Source organism: Siniperca chuatsi, linkage group LG3, assembly GCF_020085105.1.
Source record: "Siniperca chuatsi isolate FFG_IHB_CAS linkage group LG3, ASM2008510v1, whole genome shotgun sequence".
Taxonomy (NCBI): domain Eukaryota; kingdom Metazoa; phylum Chordata; class Actinopteri; order Centrarchiformes; family Sinipercidae; genus Siniperca; species Siniperca chuatsi.
The window spans coordinates 28,927,996-28,954,368 of NC_058044.1; the positions used below are offsets into that span (position 1 = coordinate 28,927,996).

Sequence of the window (26,373 nt, forward strand, 5' to 3'; positions counted from 1 at the left end):
TAAAAAAACAGCTGAGCACCACACAGCAACAGTTGCTCCAGGGAGAAAGGACAAGTGATAAATCATGTCACTATTTTAGATTTTTATGTAAGTAATAGTTAAGTACCTCAGTGAAGTGTCTCATAATAGGGCTAACGTTAGACTGCTAGAGATGATGAGATGACTCCCTCAATAACAGTCACGTTTTGGCTCTAAACACTATAATGAGCAGATTTACAGTAGTTCTGAACTTTAGTTTACCTGCGACATACACGATAAGTTACTTGTAGCTACTGTAGCATAACTACAATGTTGTAATGAGAGTTACTTATCAGTTGACTTTGTGGTATCCTAGCAACAACAACCTAAAAATCACACCATGTTGCTTTTCTTTGGCGGCTTCAACAGAGAAATGCAGGGCAGCTCGTCATTGTTTAGCCTTTAAAATGTGTCTAGGTGATTGGTCTCAAATAGTATTCAAGCAGCTTTGTTTCTTTGTCATCATTTTGCTGCGTCCAAATTGTACACGTGGGCATGAGCAAGCAGCAATGGGCATTACACTCACTGTCCACTCACTGGGCACGTATTCACACCTTTAAAGGTCATACACAGTTGGAAAGCGTGTATCAAACACTCATCAGCCTTGAAATATTGCAAACATTTGTTGCAAAATGTATTCAACATAATGTCAGCATTGAGTAGTTGTGTGCTGTTGATTTGTTTATTAATTTGATCATTCCTCTGTCTTTCCTCCGTCTGTGCACCCTTCTGTCTCTGCTTCCCACATACATCCAACACACATTCTGCTCGTATCCAATCACAATAGCCTTTTAGATAAGAGAGTCACGATGCCGAGCGCATGTGGATTTTACCTGCTTACAATACACTTGGATCTCTCTCAAGCTACAATATCTCTCACTGTTTCTCTCACATTCAATCACACAGAGTCTCTCGTTCACACACAGTCATCCCTTCTCTTTCATCTCTTATGGGGCTGACACAAGTGTCGTGGGATGATCCCTATTCACAGCCTCCCTCTGAGTCTTTCACAGTGAGTCTCCCCCCCGGTGGGCAAGGCCGACCCGCCCCCTTGGTGTCTGACATTGTCTGAAACCTGGTTGTGCTCGACTCACCAGGGGGTCTCTACAGTCAAACTCCATTATTGATGGAATCATATCACTGTGATGGCACCTCAGCATTTATTATTCCGAGGAGATACATTATTGATCCCGTAAGGAAATACTTTATGCTCTTGCTCCAGAGAGACGTCAGAGAGAAGAGTCAGCTACATAGCAGCAACCCTCAAGGTGGTAGAGATTTGGCTCTTTGCTCTAGAAGAGCGACAGCCTATCCCTTTTATAGAGGACATTGTGACCCTTGTTTCTTGATCCAGCGGTTAGACTTTGGCGTTAGAGGCATTAGGTTCTATAAAGTACCTTTATATTTCTGCCCCATCAGTATCCATGGTATCAAACATTACACAAATAATTAACCACTAAAAGCACAGCAGGTACCCCATAAGTTGTTGCATTGGAACCAGCTATATGAGACTTAATTTACTTACATACGCACATGGCTGCTTAAGGTTCTACACAGCAGAACCTTACATGTTGGGGGGGGGGTATAGTATTTAAACCCTGTGTCTCAGTGTGTTTGTTCTGCTGTGCTACATGCACAATACAAACTTAACTACACCTTCATTATGGTCAGGGTCTTATTGTGTACTCTATACCATATATGGTCACTTTATCAAATCAATTTAAATTCATCCTGGATGACGCATTACATTGTGGCAAAAGCTGAGCCAGGTTCATTGTCTTTGTTAGGCTTTTTTTGTGAAATGAATGTTTCTTTTTGATGTAGTCTTTTTGACGTAATCTCGTTCTGAACACTTCTAATTTTAGGTAAAATGTGAACCAAGCCTATGTCTGACCTTTCCACTTTATGCCCCTAGTGACTTGAAGAGTTCATCAACATGAGTAACTAGTGTGAGTTTTAGTATCTCAGCAACTGCCTCACACTAAAACATACTGTTTCATTGGTTAATAGATAGTAATTAATAGTAGGAACTAATTTCAAAGATACATATAGACTAGCACTTCTCAAATGAGTATATGCTACTTTACAAAATAGAAAGATACTTCAAACAAGTGTCACTGTAAATTTGAATATTTATGAATATTTTGATCGATGACACAAGCCTGAACACCTCTGAGGGCATTTTTCCAACCTGTTCAACAATTCATCCATCTATCTGTTCACCAATACACCATCCTTTTCCCTCCTCAAATATATTAGACTGGATTCTGAGTAAGGATATGAACTGCTGAGTGTTCATCCTTAGTGCTGACTTGCCAAACACCATTGGCAAGCACTCAAAGTGCTCAGGGGCTGGCTGGCCCTCATGGTTATACAATAGGCTTGTACCTGCCAGAAGCTTCACCGCTGCTATTATTTGTCACTTAAAGGTGGAAATGGGAGGTTTAGGGCAGAAAAAGGTCAGACATTGTGTGTAGTTATAGTGTGTAGTCATTTGTTGATGTGCTGATGGACTTTACATGCCAGCTGTCAGACTTTAGTATTGATTATACATTGTACAAGTCTCTAATTAATTAGCGTTTAGCAAGTTATGTAATACTATATAGTAGTATAATGTCATTTATTGTCAGATAATGTATATAACTATAGTTGATGCTTCTATCTCAACACAAAGACATGCTCATGGCAGTGATCCAATGCACCAACTAATGATAATAAAGCCACAGTGGAAACAAAATGTTTGCAAGTGACAGTGGGTGATGACATTCCTGGGATGGGGAGAAAATTGGAAGAAAACACTTCAGCATGTCAATGTTCATTCTTTGTCTTTGTGCCATTCTTTTTTGGTTTTCCATTGGCAAAAGTTGTGGATAGCCGTCATTTTTAAATAGCAAAGCTACAATAGCGACCGCAATTTTTTTCTTCACACATTCAATCTTATTCACACAACCCAGAGGCAAAAACACACCGTGGTCAGTTGACAAAGACCAGACGTTCCTCTGTTTGGTTGCTGATGAAAGGATCCCTCGAAAGCTGAATAGAGCAATTGAGCTATCTGCAGTTGAAAACGAAATTGAGAAACACCTGATACCAAAAGCGAGCCAAGCTGTACCATGCAGTGGAAATCTTAAAATACATCTTGTGATGCATCCTGGGGTCACTGGGTGTTTCGGGTCTTGCGACATCAGACACCCTTGCCCAGGCAACCCAGCTGTGGTTGATCAGGCCACAGCTTGTGTTCAGGTGGCACCTCTCCTCTCCGGATCCAGAGCCACCTTGAGGCTTTCTCAGCTGCTTCGATAATGTTCTTAATGGCTCTGCTCCTTTCTAGTCCTGTGATGCCCAGCACACTTAAGGCTTTGTGGAGTGAGTGCCCCACAAATTCTCTGCAGCCTACCTTGATGGCCATGCATCTAGCCTTCTAGCCCTGCATGCAACAGTTGAGGACCAGCTGCCCTCACTTCCTCCTGAATCAGCCTTCGCTTCTCCTTCCCCATACTTTTCCCGTACCGTGGAATTGGGAACATTCCCAAGCCTGCTCTCCCACGGGTCACTACTCCCACCAGAGCTCTATGGCGCAGTTGTGACTCCGCTTCCAGCACAGCGTCCTCGGCTCTCCACTTCCTTACAGTCTTCACCACCACTCCTGCCTGCGTCACTCAAATCCCTGTACATCAGCACCTCTCTAGTCCATGTCACCACTTTAAGACTTTAAGGGTAATTGAAGCTTTGTGTTCCCGTAGAGGGCAATGTTGCTGAGGAGAACCCCAGCCATCTCCTAAGACAGCTGCTTACCTTCTTTTCCAAGGTCACTACGGTGGAGATGGGGACTTTTGTAGACAAATAGCAGCCATATACCATGCTGGTATATCCAAGCCTTGAACTTTTCCTGAGGGCCCCTGACCGGTTGGCTGATCTCCAGTTCCTGGCAGGTTGACTGAACAGATGCGGAGGCCTTGCCCAGGCTCTTCACTTGCTTCTCTGAGACGGTTGGGATCAGTGACCCTTCAATGCTGAAGTGGAATATGCGAAATATTAATTAAATATTAAATATTAAGCGAAATATTTGTTACTTGAGAGGAAATCAGCCAGCCACCTTGCTACGATGCTGAAGAAGTGTTTTCCTTCCACACTCAGCAGTGATATTATCCTGAATTGTTTTATTCTCTTGCCTCCCCCTTAAGGATCCAGATCCCTTCAGCAAATCTGACTCTCAGGATCTTCCAGAGTCGCTTGAGTAGCAATGGGCAGTTCTTGTAAACCTTGTACGGGACTCCATTTGGTCCAGAGGCAGGGGCATAGCTGGATCTTTCCTTCTTCACAACCTCTTGGACGTCTTTCAGGAGTGGCTCCCTGATGTCAAAATCCTTTGTGGGAAGTGGTGGGTCTATGAGGATGTCGCATGGGCCCTGCTCCTTCTGCCTGTTGGGGTCACTGTAGGTGTTCTGAATGTGCAGGTCAATTTCCTCCTTTGAGCAGGCCAGGTTCCCATTCCGCTTCTGCCCCAGCAGTTGTTTGTTGAAGCCAAAGGGATTCGCTACGATGGATGCCCTCCTTCTGGCTCTCTCCTTGCGACGGCTTCTGTGCCATTCAGCTCTGCGCAGGGTCATTAGCCTTTTTTTCAAGATGGTTTGCAGCTTTGCCAAAGGGGAGCTCTGTTCCTCAGTGGCTTCTTTGAACCGCTTTTTGGAAATGAGGCTAATCTAACCATTTGTTGACCCAATCATGCCAAGACCCTATTATTTTTGTACATAAATGAAGAAGCTAAAAGGTCACAGTTGCAGTTATGTTTTTTTTTTTATCCTCTTATCTCACGATCACCTTTATTATTTCAAGATAACATAGATGTTGTCTAGTGATAGCAAGCTCATTATCTCGTTATCACGTGAGATAACATGATAATTATTCTGTAAAATTTAGTTAGGGTTAGTGGTTGTTGCATGAAGACACAGCTGAAAAAACAGGTTTTAACCCTCACATTCTGAGTTGACTGGGTGGTTGGCAGATGAGTGGGGGATATGGGCTAAAGAGGTTTGGGAAAGTGGAGTGACTGCCCTATGATGCGCCGACACTGACACTCTTAATAACAGCAGTGTATAGGTACCTTTTTACACTTAAACTATGACCTGTTGGTCTACAGCATTTCAAGTTTGTTTTAGAGGTAAAGAGAGTGAGCGAGCACACAGTGATCTACTCCGCCAACCAGGGAATCCCTGCTCCCAGACAATGAAATAGATGACTTCCCAATTCCTTAATTTCTCGTCTTCTGTAGTTTCGTACACATACAAACACATCCTTCCCTGTATCTAGCACTGTCAGCTGCAATGCTTAGAGTTGTAGAAGTGCTTAGAAGTACTTTTTCTCATTTACCTTCACTTTTCCCCACATTCTTTCAATAATTTAATACATTTTCCTCTCCTTTTCTTTACTCAGACACAAATGACTCACTTGCTCACATTAACTGTTATATCTGTGAGCCAACTAGTGTTTGCCCTCGTCTCCCTGTCTCTCTGTGTTTTATAATGTAACACCTAAAAAGTCAATTTTCCAGTGCAACAGTCCGTAAGTCAAATTATTATTATTTTTTTAAAACAATAAATTTTTGAGTCAATCAGGTGATAGGAAGAGGTACTGGATGAGCTTCTTACAAAAAGGAAATGGCCAGCTGACCAGATACTGTGGTTAGTTTGCAGGTTAACAAAATTAAAACATGAAATTGGTAAAATCCGATTTTCCAGAACCAGAATTTGTTAGCCGAGGTGGTAAATGTCATTGGTAAGACAGAATTAGTATTCTTCTAAGGCAGTGCTTCTGGGATCAGTTTACAATGTCATGATCTAAATGATACGTTCACACAAACATGTAGCCTTTGTGTGAAATAGTGCCTCTGCTCCTTTTCCCTGGTTTCTAAGATTTAATTTCATAAAAATGTATTATTTTTAGTTAGCAGAGGCGGTCACCTCCTTTATATTTAGATTTATGTGAAGAAACCCACTGCCACTCTGCAGGTAGCACACAGCCCAGTTGATTTTGTTACATGAAAATTTTCACCTGAAATGCCTCTGTATGTAAATCTCGAATAATCGAAACAAAATGCTACATTCTTTCTCTGCTTGCATCTGATGTTGCTGTGTGTCTCATCTCTTGTCCTACAGTATCTCTTGTGCACACATGAGTGTATAAGCACACATGAATATTCAAACTTGCACTCATTGTTAGTCTCTCTGAGTAAGAGGCTAAGTGCCTGTAAATTTCTTCAGATGTGTTGTGATAATACTACTGAGCAGTTGCCACTTTGTGCTTTGAGTCAGATATGTGACATACAGTGAGCGTGGCTGACACAATGCCATCTGTGTTATGTCGTGTGTGGTGCAGGATCCCTGGCAGGCTCAACGACAGACGCACTCCCCTCGGAGAGCTCAACTGGATCTTCACAGCCATCACCGACACGATTGCCTGGAATGTGCTGCCTAGAGGTGAGGCTTTACATACACAGACACACACATTAGAGATGCACTGTTAAGGTTATTTAATTAAATATCACCATTTTATTTTCCACAGTTACCAATCTGACAGAATAATTCCAGTTTATTATAACTTGGGTCTTGGGTCTTATTTTGGTAGTTTTGGCCATCATTTCCATCAGTTATGATAACGTGCTCACCAAGGTAATTGATGAAATTAGTAACACGGCGACATTGCTAAAAAGAACTTCAAAAGGGCTAGAAATACGAGTGGTCAGCCAATTGACCATTCGTTAAACCCCCGTTAAAGAGAGTTACATTTGCCAAACACATCCTAAAAGTTATTTCTCTTGTAACATTAAAAAGGAAACATGATTTAAAAATACGAACAATAAAGCATAAATCTTACCTCTGTTTCGCTTGTCCAAGTATGTAAGTTAAGCAGCCAAACAGGGTTATGTTAGAATAAAATAAAATAATAGATTTTTCCTTGTCATTGTTATAATACTAGGACTATTAGCATGATATCATGTATGTAGCCATCAAATGCATATTTAAGACTCTTTTACAAGCTTATCATTTTAAAAATAGTCAGCTTGAAACATTAAAGTCATCTGGTGCATTTTCAACCAACTCGTGGAGCTAACATTAGCTTAATTAGCGAGCTAGCTAGTCATTTCAGCCAGCAAAATCAACAATTATCTGCTAGAAATGAGAAGCCTGTTTTTCTCTACCTCTGTTTGAAATCAACAACCCATTGTTTCAAAAATTACTAAGAATTTTTGGTGTTAAATCTGGCACCACTGTCATTGTAAACTGCTTAACTTCCGTGCAAGAACAGAAAGCTTGAAAGGTGTAGCAACAGTAACTAAGGGGGCAAGGCCTAGGGAACGGTCAAATACACAGGTTTCCTAACCTGTGGGCCAAAACTATGAAAATAAGACCTAAGTTGTAATATACTGGAATTATCCTTCAAAGCAGAAAAGCAAGCAAACAAACAAGAACACTCTTCATACTGGTGTTGAAGGTGATGGAAAGACAAACTTGCTTCTTAAAGGAAGTTTTTCTTTGCCACTGTCGCCAAGTACTTGCTCATGGTGGGATTTGTGGGGTCTCTATAAATAATAATATAAAGAGTATGGTCTAGACCTGCTCTATAGGAAAAGTGCAACAAGATAACTTCTGTTATGATTTGGCGCTATATAAATAAAATTGAATTGAAACTTGTAAAGACAGCTAAGGGCACACAAAAGTTGTGAAACTGTTAAAAAAACAAAATCTTTATTGCAACATGTCTAGCCAATGATGAAAAATGAAACGAGCCATGTGTTTCAGCTCACAGGGAGGCCTAAATTAGGACATCTAATAAAAACCATACAGTAGTGAAGCATCAGCAATAATAAACTTTGAGAACATCCCGAGTGGTTGAAAATAGTGAAGATGTTGATATAAAATGCCAGAAGTGCAGTAAGTGCAGGTTGGCTCCTCAAATGGAGATTAATTGTGTTTAGAGTGTCTAGCACAGTAATTGGGGATATCATTTTAACCATAATTTGGCAGCCGTAAAAGCAAGTATGCGCACACATACACACTCAAGCAAAACTCTGTATGGTGACAACACATGCATACACACACTGCCACTAACCATCACCCACAGGCTCAGCTTGCCCAGATGAACATACTCCAACACTTCTTTTTTTGACATGCATTTATCTTTTGCATGCAGCACATATACTTTCTCTCATTGCGCACCTGCCTCTTGTATGCAACACACATCCACAGAGACACACACACTTGCACATACAGGCACACTCACACTCCCCTGAGACAAACGGTATCCCAGCTAGAATAGCAATGTGACAATGCTGATGGCTGCTGAAGCTTTTTAAACACCGGGGGCTCTGCTGTTAATGAAGCAGCCCACATCAGAGAGTATCCCTGTAATGAAGGCACTGCACACCTAATCCAAATCTCTCGCACACACACACACACACACACACACACACACTCTGTCGCCTCACATACACACACAGCAGCATAAACAGCAGAACACTAACAGCAGGCACCGTCTCTAATATCCTCCACACACACACACATACATTCGCTCCCTCACACAAACAGGGGAATCACAATCATAAGCCAGAGATTGGCATGGGACTGGCCTGGCCCCATTAAAGTGAATTAGCGAATACATTAATGAGCTGATGAAAATTTGACCACAACCCATCGCTTTAATCTACATATCACAGTCCTCTATATTTTGTAAGTATACACACACACAGCTACCCTGTTTTTCTCTAAAGTGGCCACTTTGCTCTAATTAAACTACTTTCTTTTACCCAGTTAGATTTTCATTCACTCATTCAGCCTCCTATTTTCCTCACTTGTAATCCTGTCTTTGTGTTAATTTTATTTATTTGGTGGCCCTCTTCTGTCTCTGACGTGATGGATAATTTCTATTCTCTCTCTGTCTTTAGATTTGTTCCAGAAGTTGTTTCGTCAGGACCTGCTGGTGGCCAGCTTGTTTCGCAATTTCCTATTAGCAGAGAGGATAATGAGGTCATACAACTGTACACCGGTCAGCAGTCCCCGTCTGCCCCCTACATACATGCACGCCATGTGGTAAGACACACACAAACAGAGTTCAGGGCTTGCTTTCACACACACACAGATACACAGATGTCCTTGGTTTTGTAGAGCAGAAGGCAAGAAGAAGAGGAACAGTCATCCACAAGGCTTTGCTGTTTGTTCATGCACACTGAAGTTAAAGGATGAACAGACTTTTTAACAGATACATTCTTTGACTAGACAAGAGACAGACAGTGTTTTGTTATTTATGGTATTGTATGTATATTTAATGATTGTAAATGGTTACTTAAAAGCCGAAGAGAGATTTAAAAATGCTATCAACTTGGTCACTTATGCACAAATGGCAAATCTGCCTGGGGGCATATATGCCCAAATGTTATGAGCTCGTTTATTAAATGAAAGCGCCTCTCTAAAACTGTTTTCCACTGTTAAAGACAGCTAGTAGCAATGTGCTTTGTGTTTTTTGTGACCATTTTGTTTGGTTTTGTAATTTTTCTTATTACCATAGGTAATTTGAAAAACAGACCACAGTGAGATGTTTCTAGCAGTGCTAGCTACTCTGCTACAGAGTTTACAAAACTTAAAGGAATACCTCCATTGTTGGAAATACGTTTGTTTGCTTTCATACCCACAGTTAGATAAGAAGATTGATATCAATTTCAGCTTTGTGCATTCAGCACAGGTTTAGGTCTTGTTTAGCCTAGCTTAGCACAAAGACTGGAAGCAGGGGCTAACAGCTAGCTTGTTTCATCAAAAGTGCCTTCCAGCAACTCCAAAGTTCTTATATTGTATCTACTGTACACATTGTATCTTGTAGATTTAGCATGGGTAGAAATAGAAAACAAGACACTGTGGTTTAACAAGAAGTTTACCCAATGGAGCTAACAACAACAACTAGGGTTAGTGACTGTACACAGCATCTCAGTATCTCACAGCTGGGTAGCCTACTTTACATACTTTCCTGACTCTCAACAAAACCCAGGTGAGTCTTAGATGCTTTGGTGGCTAGCTTGCTAGCTAACAAATTAGAAACAAACAAAACAGAACAAAAAACAGTTGAAAGGCGTAATTTTCCTCTTTCCATGGACACTAGCTGTTACCTGCTTCCAGTTGTTAGGCTAAGCTAGGCTAAACATACTCAATCAATCTCTCTACTGAATTAACAAGGATGACATTGATATTTATCATCTCAACAAACTCAGTAATAAAGCAAAGAAACATGTTTGCCAAAATGTCAGAGTTTTCCTGATGGAGGCACAACTGTGGTCGAAAATAGTGTGAGAATGGAACAGAGATAGACTTACATACTAGAAAGGGGTTACAAAAAGATGGTTGGTGTCAGAAACAACTAGTAAGCAGCTGGTCCTGCAAACTCAGGAAGCCTGGTTTGTGTCTGCACAGGTTGTTAATATTGCACTGTTGCCACCTGTTACTGTGTGGTGCTAATAGGAAGTAAGCTCTCATTCAGCACAAAACTTACCATGCTGGTAGGATTGCTGTTACTGCACTTGCATATGCAATATTATTGCCGGGAGAATCGCAGTCAGACCTCGGATGAAGAGCATGATTTCTCCTTTACAGCCACTGATCGATTCATGTAAAAAGAGGACAAAAGTGGTCCATCAGCCAATTTAATGTCCTCTCACGCACCACACACACACTTAGTGTATGTGACATTTTTTCCCCATAGTTCAAGCCAGATTTATCATACAAAACAGTAAAACAAAATGAAATGCTTTAATTACTCTCAAAATAAATGCTGTTGAGAAAGTGTGAGCCAAAACCTGTAGTTGTTTTTATTTGCTTCTGCCCTCTACCATATGCATACGCCTCGTTCATGCTAAGTATAATTTCCATGATTGTGTTTCTCAGTTATTTCTTTATGTTGGCTTTTGCCAGTGTTGCTGTATGTGTTGCTCTCTGCTTCATAGCAGAGGCAAATGTAGCAGTGTCTTCACTGACAGCAGCCTCAGTCGACCTGAATGCCGTGTAGACAGACACAAGACAAGTTGTATATGGAGTTAGGGCAATGGTGTTGCTTCATCCACCCGCACACGCATAACCCGCAGCCGAATATGTCGACCTTTGATTGAACACAGCAAGATAACACCTGTTCACCTGGGAGATAATTAAAGACTTTGTGAGACATGTTGGACATTTCCAGCTGTGGTAGATGTGGCAGATTTAGGTTAAAAGCACCGGTACCACAAAAAATAAAAATATAGGCCTACCAGTCCACAAACATTTTTTAATTATTAAATAACACAAATTTAAGAGTTCAAGAGTGTTGTCCCTTTTACTCACATAGCTTGAGACTTGAGACAGAAATTCTTGCAATGTTTTACAATTGCCACGATTTAACTGATTTGTCCTCCATGTATTCTCATTACTTGAATTATATACAGACACACAGAGGTGCTGAAAAGCCTCCCTGTTGCCCACTGACTTTACATGCTCCTGCACACTATGTAAGAAACATTATCCCATTATCTATCTCCCTTTAGTTACACAAATATTTCTCCCACTATCTATTGTTTCTCTTCTTGGTCTTCTATAAATGCCTCCATCTCTCCCACTCATTATCTGGCGCGAAAAGAAAAACGCTTTCTCACTCTCTTTGCCTCAAGCAGCGACTTGTTGTGTAACGCCCTGGCATCACTTATTGTAAAGAACACTGCTCCTTGCTCCTTGAGCAAGCACTAGTCTGTCTTTCTCGCTCGTACAAGCCCATTATTTTAGATTGTTGCTATATTGCACTGTTTACCGCCAAAGAAATTGGGAGTTGCACAGCAGCACATGCAGTATTAAGGAGGACAGAATAACGACAGAGAGGTGCTTTAAGAGTGTGGGAAACAAGACTGAGTGAACGATAAAAAATGGAAGTGCCAGAGATAAAAGGCGAGTAGAAAAATAAAAGTTTGGATCAGCATAGATGGGGGGGAAGGACGATGGAGAGAGGGAATTAAGCAATTTGGGGGCTCGTAGATCGATGTTGGTGCCCGAACACAAACAGCAATTGTTATTCAAATGGAGCAGAATAGAGGAGAGCAGATAAACCCAAGGCTGATTACTCCCTTGTTGGCAGTTTCAGTGTAGGAGTATGTGTGTGTGTGTGTGTGGGTGTGTGTGTCTACTTTATATGTGTATTTGTGAGTGCATGTCGCTGCACCACTCTCTGCAGGCAACAAGAAAAAGAGCTTAGTCAGCCGCCAACTGGTCCCCTACACTCCTCTGTTGTCAGTTGTCCTCTCACGCACCACACACACACACACAAACACACACACACAAAGACAGGTTTTGGTGATGAGTTACTCATTCGTATTGGCAGACATCATGCAAGTTAATGCTGTCATCTCAAACGGTGCGGCAGCCTCCTCCCTGTGAGCATGTCTTTGCTGATTAGACTGCTCTATCTGCTTGTTTCCTCACCGTTGGTTTACATAAACACCAGTGGGGATGGATATTTGTTGGCAAAATTTCTACACAGATTCCAATCCTTGTTGATGGAAAGCACATTTCGTTTGGAGATGGTTATTTTACGAATGTTGTCTGTACATTAGGACAAAAAGTTTATTTGCCACTCAAATAATGTAAAGGCTTATTGGAAGATTTCATTTTCTGTCGATACCTTGAGATGACCTACCATGATACAAAATGAGTAAGAAAAAAAGATTGTTCTTCAACACCTAGCTTTACCCTCAATTTAAACTTCTTAAATTAACATTTCTGGGAGTTTTTAATGCATATTAAAAAATAAGATACAGCACATAACAAAACAAACAGGCCAATAGAGAACAAACAGATAATAACTTAAACTAAAGGCACAAAGAAATACTGGATCCCAGAAACGAAGAAAGGAGCTTATATAATCAGATGAGTAAGACAGCATTATACCGACTTTACACTGTCATAGAAGGCTGGACACAGAATCAGCAGCCATATGAGTTAATAGTACATTCAGTACTACCATTACTTCATCATGTAGAAAGCTCCAAGTAGATGACATTCTGAAAACAATGAAATCAAGCGTGATGGAGAGATAATGAGGAGGTTTCCATTGAGTGGAAATCATTGGCTTAGCAGCAGTCAGTCCAGATCACACAATGTGATAGGGTTGTGGGCACCTTCACAGACAACAGCTGAGACATTTTAATGTGAGACTACGTAACTTTTCCTAATCAGCAACCACTGTAGCCAGTTGACAATTACAAGACAAGGGTAAATGCTAAAACACAGTGTTGTAACAATAGCACAAGAAGTTAAGAGTCATTAAGACAGTGAACTCACTCAGCATTGTCAGCAATATGAGCCTAACTTTATCTTATAAACTAACATTAGCACCTATAAGCTACTGGTCATACCAGACCAAGAAAGGTTGTGTCAGCAAAAACCCTCAATGTATTGTACGATATGACAGAAGAGTATTTTTTATTGTTTATCATTTCAACTTTTTCAAGTTCAAGACTATGTAATTTCTTCCCTGAAAATCTAGGTAGTGTCATGGAACATACCTTGTACCAGATAAGTGCAACAGACAGTCATTCCCACAGCATGCAGAGGAAAGTACCAAGGGGCTTCATGGAGCTTGGACCTTAAAAGAGTCAACCACCTAGCCCATTGGAAGCAACTTCCATTACTTTCTGTGCAAAAGCAATATTTAACATGGGTTGGCGGTTTCCTAATCTAAGACAATAAAATACCTACCCGGTAAAATTCAGGATCTTGTTTTGGTTAATCCCACCTTCAAATTCTATCTCGTGTGATAGCTTCATGTGAAACCTTGAGTTACTATTGGAAAAGTATAACCACCATACTCTTGCTTATGAGATTTTGTTTTCCTACACAGTAAATTTACCAAAGGGTTACTGGTTCCAATCTGTAAATTACTTTCCTCTCAATTAACTACCACTTAGACTCGAGTAGATTGGTATGTTAGTGATTTTGAAATCATGCTGTAAAAAAGCACTTACTGCAGCAGGTGCTCTGCAAATAATAGAATAGAACAAAAATAACTCAGAAAATATTACACGGACATGTGCATCTAGAAGTAGCATGCCACTTCTTTAATGTTTTATAGTCTTAAATACATAGCGGCACCATTTGTTTGCTAAATGTAATGTAAGTACATATAACATAAATACAAATGCAAGCAGATGTCTTTGCTTTAAATCTTTTGGATAATTTTTGGTTCCACCAGTGTGTACATCATCAATCTGAATTTCACATGGTCTAATTACTCTAAAGTCAGACCTTATATGGCAGCAAAAACTTGCAAAATGAGTAACACCTTTTCTTAATAATGCAGTAATGTCTGTTTTGCACTGTTGACATTTTTGCTGGAAGGCTAAATGTTTTGCCTGCCGCAGTGACAGCTGAATTTATAAATTCTCCCATTTAGCCTGAACTTGTACCAGCTGACATGAACGCTGTAATAAATTGCCTTTTTGCTGACTTTTAGAACAATTTAAAAGTGGTTGAAGGAGCAAACATACTGCCTGCCAAAATGTACCTCCTAGTTTTCTAATTAGACAGCAATGCTTTTTTAGCCACATACTATACTGTGTGTTTGCATGTTGCACATACATGACAGCAGTGGATTCATTGTACCTTCAACACTGTGCTGTCGACCAAGAGTGAAACTCTATTATACTGCTCTCAGCTAATGGGAAAAGCTGTGTAAGCAGCAGAGAGAGTCTCAGACAGAGTGAACTCAGTGTCACTCGTTCAGCATCACATTACATCGCAGTGCATTGACTGGGAACATGACTCAACACCTATTATTGATTTATTTTAAATTTTTTATTTTTTATTTTACCAGGAAGTCCCATTGATATCAAAAATCTCTTTTACAAGAGAGACCTGGCCAAGGTAGGAGCCATACAAAATCACTGGTGGTGGTAGAAGTTTTCAGATCCATTACTAAAATAAATGTACTAATACAACATTGTGAAAATACTCTACTAAAAGTAAAAGTCTTGCATTTAAAACCTTACCTAAGTAAAAGTATGTAAATATTATCAGTAAAATCTACTTAAAGTATCAAAAGTAAAAGTACTCGGGCAGTAAAATGGTCCCTGTCAGTGTTGATGTTTGTGTTGATATGATGTTTTTGGATTAATATTACTGCTGCATTAATGTGTATGTTGCATTTTATGGCTGTAGTTGTTTAAGGTTGTGCTCATTTTAACAACTTTATATACTATAGGGTAGTTTAATCTACAGCAATGCATCATATTCTATAAGATTATCATATGTTTGTAGCATCGCTGCCCTGTGAGAACCGCATATCTCTAAAAAGTCAACTTTTCATGAGCTCAGAGAAACATTCAGTTTATCAGAAACATTCAAAATTGTAATCTGCAAAGCAACTAGTAACTAATGCTGTCAGACAAATGTAGTGGAGTAAAAAGTACAATATTTGCTTCTGAGATGTAGTGGAGTAGAAGTATAAAGTTACAAGTATCACAAATTTGCTAATTAAGTACAGTATTTGAGTAAATCTACTTAGTTACATTCTACAACTGAAAATCACAGCATATACAACATGATATACAAAAATCGACAATAAAACAAAAGAACAGCTATCCAAACACAGTGGCCTCTCAAGAAAAAACAACCACATGCCTTCATCACCACATTCTTTATGATGCCCTTAAATTCATCAATGGATATAAATGTATCTAATTTTAGTGCTTTTTGCAGATTATTCCATGCCCAAGGTGCATAGTAGGAAAATGCAGTTTTCCCCAGATCTGTCAAAACCTGGGGTACATTAAAACGCAACCACCATAGCTGGTAACTACCAGAGCTGAGACAGAGAAGGGTCCAGAGGTAAGCTGGAAGTTTACCCAGTATCGCTTTATACAGTAGATAAAAATATACCAGTGTTGTTGTCTGCGAGTGGTCAATGATGTCCAACCCACCAAATCATAAAGTATGCAATGGTGAGTAAGGGACTTTGCATTTGTAATGAAACGTAAAGATGCATGTTACACTGAATCAAGGCTCCGTAAAATGGAGGAGGCAGCGTGCATATACAGTATGTTACCGTAATCAATCACAGACAGAAAAGTAACTTCCACAACCCAATCTTCACTTTGAGCTTCCTAACTAGCAGTGGTGGAAGAAGTACTCAGATCTTTTACTTAAGTAAAAGTAGTAATACCACAGTGTAGAAATTCTCTGTTACAAGTAAAAGTCCTGCATTCAAGATTTTACATAAGTAAAAGCACAAAAGTATTAGCATCACACTTTAATGTTGCAGCTGGTAAAGGTGGAGCTAATTTTAATGACTTCATATACTGCTGTGTAGCTTGTGAATTTCATCAAGGGATCAATTAAGTTTTATTCTATATTATCTTAAAATACATCATCATTATTTACTCTAACTAAACTACTGTTACTAAAGTTATCAAATAAATGTAGTGCAGTAAAAAGTACAATATTCCCTTCTATTGTTGAGTGTAGTGGAGTAGAAGTATTAAGTAGCAGATACTCTGTGGGAATATACTCAAGTAAAGTACAAGTACGTCAAAATTGTACTTAAGTACGGTACTTGAGTAAATGTATTTAGTTACTTTCCACCACTGCTAACTAGATTAGCCATATGTACATTAAATATAAGCTTGTCATCTATCCGTATACCAAAGTACTTGTTCGAGGGCACCCTTTCAATTGATTTACCATCGGACGTGAAAATGCTAATATCATCAAGCAACTGTAAACTAGCTTTTGAGAAGACCATGAACTTAGTTTATGAGCATTTAAAACCAATTTTAAACTCAGGAGAGCAGTTTGTAATGACTGAAATGCAGTCTGAAGCTCTTGCAAAGCCTGTACTATGGAGGGAGCATATGTTTAAATGACAGTGTCATCAGCATAGAAGAGTGTTTTTGCTTGAATGTCCTTACCCAAGTCATTTATAAAAATAGAGAGCAAAATATGTCCCAAAATGGAACCCTGGTGGACACCTTTAGTTATCTCAAGAAAATCAGATTTGTGGCCCTCTGCATGCACGCACTGAGTTTGAGCTACAAAGTAATTTCTGAACCATTTAACAGCCTTAGGACCGAAACCAGCATTCCTAAATTTGTTCAGCAGCAATTTGTGGTCCACTGAATCAAATGCCTTAGATATATCCACAAATAAGGCAGTGCAATGTTGTTTTCTGTCCAAGGCACAGATGGCCCGTTCTAAAACCAGATTGAAAATCACTTAAAATGTTATTATTAAGTAAAAACTCTCTTAACTATAAATTTATTAGGTATTCAAGGTTCTTAGCCAAGACTGAGAGACTAACTCGTGCTAACTGAGAGGAAAAAGACCCATTCAGCTCAATTTGCTGCAAAAAAAAGGAGCCGGAAAGTGGAAGGAAAGAGAAACAGACAGAAAGAACAGAGAAGCTGCGATAAGGTTTGATGTGAGTTACATAACCCCATGAATTAGATATGATGGCCATGAGAGAACGCTGGTGTTTAGAGAGGGATTAAAGGCTCCTTGCTGCCCTCTCCAGGACCTCAGGCTAGGAATTTAAAGCAGTGTATGTGCACAGAGAAGAATGCAAGGGAGAAAATTCGAGCTGTGGAGAATGAGTGTGAGTGATGGGGTGGAAAGGGAAAGCCATGACCACAGACTTAGTGCTGAAATGCATTTGTTTCTCTTGCTTCGGGTCATAATAAGATTCCCTTTAAATTGTAACAAATGTGTGTGGTTTTTGGGTTATTCCTTATAATGAATATCTTCTTCTAATGTGGTGTGTGTGTGTGTGTGTGTGTGTGTCACCTCTCCACAGGCAAGCATGGGACCTGGCTGTGGACATCTGCCTCTCTCAGCTGCCCACCATCATTGAGGAGGGCACCACCTTCAGAGTAAGTGTGTGTGTGTGAGAGGAAAACAAACATTGAGACCTTTTCAACTTTGCTTGAAAGGTGAAAAGATGCTCCATTTGACTGTGTTTTTGCGAGCAACTGTGTGTATAGGTTAGTGGTTACTGGATATCTAGCATTGATGGATGCCACTTGTCTTGGATCCGTCCACCACTGACGCCTGTAAACATCTTCTCATTTGCACTGCAAGGTCTCAACCAGCAGCATCTACAGCATCTCCATTATTCTTTCAAACACACACACATTCCCTAATAATTCAAGGGAGAGTGTCAAATAAAAGATGGTTTTTGAAAACACTGGCCCTGCACTTTCAGCCAATTTATTGTTATATTTACTGACATGGTTTGGGATTGTGATGGAGATGGATCTTTACAAGACATTTTGATCCCTGGCTCCTCCAGAGAGAGTATCAAAGTATCCTATAGCAAGACACTGAACCCCTAACCCTCCTGATGAGCAGGTTGGCACCTTGCATGGCAGCCTCTGCCATCAGTGTTGCCATGTGTTGTAAAGCACTTTGAGTGGTCAGTAGACTAGAAAAGCGCTATATAAAAGCAGTCCATTTACCACTACATTTTTGTGTGTGTGAGCAGATGTGCTCTGTAATGTAAACTTATCAAAAACCTCTGAAAACAGAGAAACTGGCACCAGAGCAGCTTTCCCCAATGTTACTTTTATCTGGGCCTTTTCTCTCCTCCACCTGGCCCTCGGAGGTGGGCATCTTCTCCATCGCTCCCCGGGGAGCAGTTTTCCATCCTCTATCCTCCCCTACTTTCTCCTGCACTCTGTCCAAAAACACTTACCGGCACCGTAATTGAGCCTCTGAGGACAACTAAAGGAGATCTTCCCTCTCTGTCTTGCTTCCTCTTTCAGAAGCCTTTAATTCCTCTCTGATGTGCTTCAGATGTTACCTCATTGGCTTGGTCTCTGTCACAACTGAATTTGGAGCTGCAGAAAAAATGTTACCGAATTTACAAATTCTGTTTTTATTTTCTACTCTTGACAATTATTGAGTATTAGCAATAGTTTAACCCTCTACTGCACCCCTTACTAACCCTCACCCCAAAATATATGTTTTTGTTTCAGTGTGCCATATGGATATAAAAAACACCAAGAACTATTTGATTTCTTGTAGAACAGTTCAAAGTATAATATGTATGAAAATAAGCATCATATGCATTAGAAACACATACACGTGGTCCTTGTTTCTTTATGTAATAATAGCGTTTTTTGCAGTCTTCATTTTCTGGTTGCTCTTGGCCGTGAAACAGAGATGAGCATCACATGTCCTGCATTTGGTCTTTTCTTAAGAAATACACAATGTTCATTTGGCTATTCTCCCCTATTCCCTGCTTCCACCCTAAAATGCTGTTTGTACTATCATAAATGGCACGTATTGATCATTCTTGGTTTAAGAAATATCTAATTCTACCAGACCCAGGAATGGTGGTGTGTCCGTGTCTTGGCTCCTGAGTGGTGAAACCTACATAAACCTACATGTCTCTCAAACCTGATTGTGGGATCACTGTTACTGTCTTCAAGCTCACTGTCTTTTGTATCCAATTGCAGGCTGTCAGGCCTCGTTATACACCTAGAAACTATAAGTGGGATTGACAGCGGATTGTGCTACAGGAGGCTGTTCAATCCCTTTTTGAGGTGTTTCAGTCAGCATACATCAGAGCTGTAGCAAATACTGCTACCCACTACTGCTAGCTACCGTAGCTAGCAGTATAGGCCAAGTGTCGATCTTTAGGAAAAACCTGAATTGTTGAATAATTTTTAATTGGTTAATTCATCTATCCCTTTTCTGCTGCTTATCCGCTTCCAGGTTGAGTTAATTTAATCATTAGAAAATACTGTTATATGCTGTACTCAAAAAACTGTGATATAATAATGAATATCGTAGAAAAGGTTTCAGTCGTAGTCATCTGGACACTGTTTTCAGAATCAAGACGTTTCGGCTCCCATCCGGAAGTCATTCTCAATTGTGAAAAAATTGGACGGGAACTGGAATTTTAAGCTACTCTGAGTTACATAAGCCCTGCCCTCAGGAGGGAATCTGCCTGAGTATCTGTTAATAGCTAGTTTCACCTGAAACTGACCTAATAGTTTCAAGATGGCCCAGTAATCAGTAATCAGGCCTATTGTTCTCTGGCTGCATCTACTTCATCACTGTTAAGTGCCTGATTAGCATGTGATAGGCGTGACCAAGGTGATAATACACTCTGATAGACTTTGGGCAGATTAAATCTCAGACCACCATTTCTGTTCAAAGAGGGGTTCTCTTTCTTCACAAAAATGGCTTCCTTGACACCCCGTTCAAACCAACTCTTCTCTCTACTAAGAATCTTCACCTCGCTGTCTTCAAATGTGTGGTTTGTAGCTTTTAAATGCAAATGCACGGCGCTCTGTAATCCTGAGTTAGCGTGTCGTCTGTAAAGTCTTTTGTGAAGTGGCTGTTTGGTTTCGCCTATGTACCGTTCTTTGCAGTTTTCCTCACTGCACTGAATAGAGTAGACAACATTGCTCTGTTTCTGTGTGGGTAACCTGTCCTTAGGGTGAACGAGTTTCTGTCTTAAAGTGTTGCCTGGTTTAAAGAAAACAGGAACATCGTGCTGTCTAAAGATCCTTTGTAGTTTTTCAGACAGTCCAGATACATAAGGAATGGAGACACCGTTCCTTCTTGGTTCAGTTACACTTTTGTCCTGTTTTTTGGCTCTTTTAACTTTGTTGATAGCCCAAGTAGGATAACCACAGGCTGAGAGTGCATTCTGGACATGCCTTTCCTCTTTCTTCTTACCCTCTGAGCCGGTGGGCACTTCTTTGGCTCCGTGTAGTAATGTCCGGATTACACCCAGCTTGTGCTGTAGTGGATGGTGTGAGTCAAAGAGCAAGTATTGATCCGTATGTGTTGGTTTCCTGTACACTTCTATCTGGAGCTTTCCGCCCTCTCCTCTGAGTGTAGAACAATCAAGAAAAGCCAAGCGGTTCTCTTTTGCATCCTCACGCGTGAACTTGATGTTTGGGTCCACAGTATTGATATGCTCTGAGAACGCTTCCAAGTCTTGTTTCTTGATTTTCACAAAGGTGTCATCCACGTAACGGTACCAATGACTTAGTGGTGTGCCCGGGAACGAGGATAATGCCTTCTTCTCAAACTGTTCCATGTACAGGTTGGCCACAATGGGAGAGACCGGAGAGCCCATAGCACAGCCGTGAATCTGTCTGTAGAAGTGTCCCCGGAATTGGAAGTAGGTTGTGTTGAGACAGATGTCTAATAAGGTGTAAGCTTGGTCCTTTGCTGCAAGGTGGAGTCCTCCTGCAGTCTGATGAAACGATACGATAGAACACTCCTGGACGAATGAGGGACTACACCGTCATAATAATGAATAATTCTAGGCCATATTGTCCCTACTGGTTTTTCATCATAATTTGATACTTAACATTGTATGGTCATAAAATTGGTATTAAATGTCATTCTATGTGGTATTAAAAAGGTCTTAAAAAGTCTTAAATTTAACTTGGTGAACCCTGTAGAAACCCTAATTATGTTTTTATCCAATAGCTAGAATTGTGTTTTAATCAAATCAATAAAGCACAGGGGTTTTTGTAGTAAAGATTCCAATACAACATTACCTATCATGAAGCATCAGGTCTCTATCAAGGAAACTAAACAATATTTTGAGTTTTACATTCCCATCCCAAAATTCAACTTTACACCCACTTTTTGAGACGTTCCAAAAACAGAAGCTCAGTTCCTAAGATAGGCCTATGCCCACCATACACCACCTTTTTCATGTATCAGTGAGTGTGTGTGTATAGAGTTATTAAGCTTTGATTATGCACAAATTAATTTAGCCATCCAGCCTCGAAGCCTTGATATTTCCCCTCTCTCTACATCCATCAACAGTCTACACAAGGCTGTCGTAATTCCCGCTGCGATATTAACACTCGAAGTGATCAAAAACTCTGCAGCCAGCAACCAATCAATCAGGCAAACTACCAAAGCAGCACACAGAGAGAGAGAAGTGATCATGATAGATCAGGATTTATGTCGTTACTGCAGTGCAGTGTCACTTCTTAGCTCATTGTGTCAGGGCTTTTATGAAATGATAAGCTAGTCACTGCAGACTGTCTCATTACCTCGTGTGTGTGCGTGTGTGTGTGTGTGTGAGAGAGAGAGAGAGAGAGAGAGAGAGATAGAGTATGAGTATGAGTATGTACATAAATTCTTTAAAAACCTGATAAACAATGTGTGTGTGTGTGTTTTGTGTCCACAGCACAGTCCTTTCTTTGCGGAGCAGCTGACAGCATTTCAGGTGTGGTTGACGATGGGTGTGGAGAACAGAAACCCTCCTGAGCAGCTCCCAATTGTACTGCAGGTACGAGTGCACACACACACACACACACACACACAAACCTCCCAGCACAGTCTCTTTCTCTCTTTTGATTTAAATTTTTCAATTTGTTATAGTGGAATATGCTGATACATATTATGCAGACAGCTGTTCCGCTTTATTCTCTAATTGTCTCATGTTTTGCATCATTATGTTTCTGTGGATAACAGTATTCAGACTCACAGCAACATTCTCATCTACAGATTTAAAATTAAGCACTCTGTTGATAAATATGTTGAAATATGGTTCTCCGAGTTTTGAGAAATGCTTTCACAGTAAAGGAGGAAGGGCGATCTTACCTTGTTCACACAGGCATGTGGAGGGTGTTGACAGCAAAGAAACCCCTGCACCTGTAAAGCAGACCAATAGTAGGATCTATAAACAGAGAGATATTAAATGCATATACTCTAAGAGCACCTTAATAAATTTGTCTTTTAAATTTTTGTCATTTAATAAACTACAAACACTTTGAATGAGCCAATTTCAACTTGTCGATCTTTAAAAGTGTGTTTCATTCCTTGTTTCCCCTCGCAATGCAAGTAAAAAGAGACACAATAAATGGCGTTCTGGTGGCCTAGGGGTTTAAAATGCTGACTATGTAATCACAACAGTGTGAGAGCACTACTCTTCCTTGATATTATTTTCCAACTCAGCAGTGACAACGCTTCTACTTGTGCACAAGGTTCCAAATATCATGCAAGCATTGCAGCTGTTTGAATTGAAGAATTGTTTGAATGGAGGGATTGTGCAACCTTTATGTAACCAAGACCAATGTTTGAATGCTGAAATGCCATTTCTTTAACAGATAGATGAAGCCAGCAATGTTGCAGGTTCCACGTTTGAAAAGGGCTTTATTCTCCATTATGCACGAGCAAACTCGGTGCAGCAGGAGCATCTTGATTAAACACACACATCGCCTGCCAAGAGTCCATCATTAGCTCAGAATATTACGATTACAGCAATACTTTTTATGCTAATACCTCTCACCGCTCCCCTCTATCCCTCCCTTTATTTATCTTTATCCTTCTCATTTACACAAGACACTCTTTCCTCCAGGTTGCCACTTTAGATCTCCCAGCAGAAAAGTGTGATATGCACTGAATTCTGACTGTAATTTGAGCTCAGCATTTGCAGGCCAATTTTCTTCATTACAACCCTGCAACAAAGCCTGTGATAAGGACTGTGGCTGCTGTGTTCCCTGTAGTGGTGTTAAATTTGTTAGGGATGCTTTAATTGGGGGGAAATCTTGCTAAAGCCTTGGTGTGTGCATCAGCTGTTGAGTAACAGCAGTCGGATGTTTCTCCCCTCCCTTTCCCTCGTCCTCCCACCACCACCACCATCCCGTGGGGCTGTACAGTTGTGATGTTGTATTATATCACAGCGTAGTAGTGGTGTGCCGCTGTCCGTGTTGAATGGTAATTTCCTGCTGACTCAGCGGACTGCGAGCCGCAGCGCGTCCATACAGCAGTTCTGTCGGGACACATTAAAAGCCAAGGAAAAGGCAAACTGATTGGGGAGCGCTTGATGGCGCTTGAAGGAATGCATGTGTGTGTGTTTGCTGTTGATGTGGATTTAGAGAGAGAGAGGAAGTAAAGCAGCAGATGCCTTTAAGATTACGCAACTTTACACAGCTTTACACCGTGAGGGAAAAGTAATCTCAAGGCTACTTCGTGCTCTTTGATGTAACGGATGGACACATAAACAGGTTTTATACCCTTTTAAACACACAGTTGCATAAGAATGAACGTAAAAGACTGGCGTATTCTTGGAGGATTTACGGTTTGATGCCAACATATAATAAATATATAAGAGAGTACTCCATCAATAATGTCGTTTAAGGAAATGAGCAAAGGGAGGACAACAGAGCTCAGGAAGGAGAGATACGGTGTGGTGTTGTCTTGACAACAGTCATTTCATCCTGAAAGGATTAACAGATTTTGCAAAGGGATTACAACACTCTTGGCATTAGGTGTCAGTGAAGTGATTAAGGCATGCATGTGCATCATATAATAACATGATGGCGTACGTCTCACAGCTCGTACACACAGCATGATGATGGGAAGTGCTTACTCATCGCACTAAAGGAGATTGGAGTCCAGGTGTTATGCTAATAAGGAACGGAGACAAATATGCACACACACACACACATTCTTGCGCATTGTAATGTAGCAGCATTGCTCAGGGATTGTACTCGCATTCCTGCTATGATAAAATGGCACATGTATGTTAATGTATTGTTTGTGCATAAAATGTGCTTACAATATGTTTGTGTGACTGTGTGGAAAATATTCGTTGACATTTGTGTCAAATCATGTTGAGATGAATCGTGACAAAAAGATTTATTTTTTTTTTAAGCTTGGATCAGGAGAGGTGTAGATTGTATTCTTGCTTGTTGGCTTTCCTTATTCTTATAGAGCACACACCTACGTATCTCAAACACACACACACACACACACACAAATGTCCATGTTCCCACGCTCTTCCTTGGAGCTGGAGGTAACCCTGGGCCGGTCTTCCCCCGGCCTCCGTCTGTTTGTGTGGTCACGCTCACCAAGTTAAAGTCACGGAGAACACTAATAATACATTATGTGTTGGTGGAAATGTCTGTGTGTGTGTGTGTGTATGTATGTATGTATGAGTGTGTGTGTGTGGTGGACCTGGGTTCCTCCATATGCTTGTTCCCACACACACTATGGGACAGTCACATGGGGATGGACCGGAATCCAGCCCTCACACAGACTCTATGCTGCATTGTGTTTAATGCTGCATAAACTATACACTACACACACACACACACACACATATACACATTTTTAGCACATACCATATGCCTCCTTAAAATAGTTTTCCTTGGCCAAAACTGCTACATCGTGATTCCATTTGGCATCACTGTTACATTGCATGTATACATACACGTAAAACCAAAACACACACACACACACACACACACACACACACACACACACACACACACACACAGGTATTGTCCTAAACCTGAATCTCCTTAAGAAGCCAAGTGAAATGGCAGCCAAGAGGACGCACCCAATCACCCACGCATGTATGCTTGGGCACGCACACACACACACACACACACACACAGAGGAAACAAGTGTGACCTGGTGCCAGTGTGTTAGCAGTAGTGGTGAGAGAGCCACCTGTTTCACTCCACCTCCTGACCCTCTCTGCCGTTTCTCCTGCTGTCCCTCTTCCTCCTCCTTCTCCTTTAATCTCAGGCTTCCTCTTGGTTTGGAGGTAGCACAGTTGACGTTTGACCTCTGCTCTCTTTCAGGTCCTCCTTAGTCAAGTGCATCGGCTACGGGCTCTAGAACTGCTCGGACTGTTTCTGGATCTGGGTCCCTGGGCTGTCAGTCTGGTGCGTTCAGATAGTGTGCCTGTTTGAAAATACTGGTTTCATTTTAAAAATGACTCTCCACTTTGGATAACAAGACACAGACATTAACAAAGTGATTATTTAGTTAGCACACAATTGTGCGCACCTGGCTGTCCTAATATAGCTGGATCCTATCAGCAACAAGCTTGGCTGGAAATTGAAGCCTTTAAGTGTTGTGAAAGGTTGCTGAGGTTTTGCGATATCTCTGAGATTTCTGCCTCCACCCCAACGCAATAAAGGTGAAAGGTATCTTGTGCGTGGCGCTTAAAGCTATAAAAAATGACAAATCAACAGCAGCTAATCTCCCTATTATGTATCGCTAGTGTCCCTATTACCCCGGATGATCCACAGACTTCACTGTGAACAGTTTACAATGGAACTCCTGGTCAGCAAAGTATGTGGATTATCCAAGGATGTTTTTACAGGAAAGACACATGGCTGTTGACTTTTTCACATGTAATGTTCCAATGCACATGCACTAAACAGAACGTCGTCTCTGAGGAAAACAAACAAAATTCTTTTTAAGACAAAAAAAGTCATAAACTATATAAGTTACACTTTGAATAGCTAATTCTTTTGTCTAATGGTGGTGACATGTTAAAGAAATAATTCAATATTCTGATAAAAAT

At 40.6% G+C, this 26,373-nt stretch overlaps 1 protein-coding gene across 4 annotated transcripts in view; it reads left to right on the forward strand.

Moving 5' to 3' along the window:
- rptor (regulatory associated protein of MTOR, complex 1) overlaps positions 1 to 26,373 on the forward strand; it is a 187,686-nt gene that overhangs the window by 102,402 nt on the left and 58,911 nt on the right. For all 4 annotated transcript variants that reach the window (XM_044188784.1, XM_044188787.1, XM_044188788.1 and 1 more), the window contains exons 9-13: positions 6,394 to 6,494; positions 8,960 to 9,104; positions 17,863 to 17,938; positions 22,237 to 22,338; positions 25,643 to 25,726. In XM_044188784.1, coding sequence (XP_044044719.1) covers positions 6,394 to 6,494; positions 8,960 to 9,104; positions 17,863 to 17,938; positions 22,237 to 22,338; positions 25,643 to 25,726 — 508 coding nt within the window. The remainder of the gene's footprint in view (positions 1 to 6,393; positions 6,495 to 8,959; positions 9,105 to 17,862; positions 17,939 to 22,236; positions 22,339 to 25,642; positions 25,727 to 26,373) is intronic.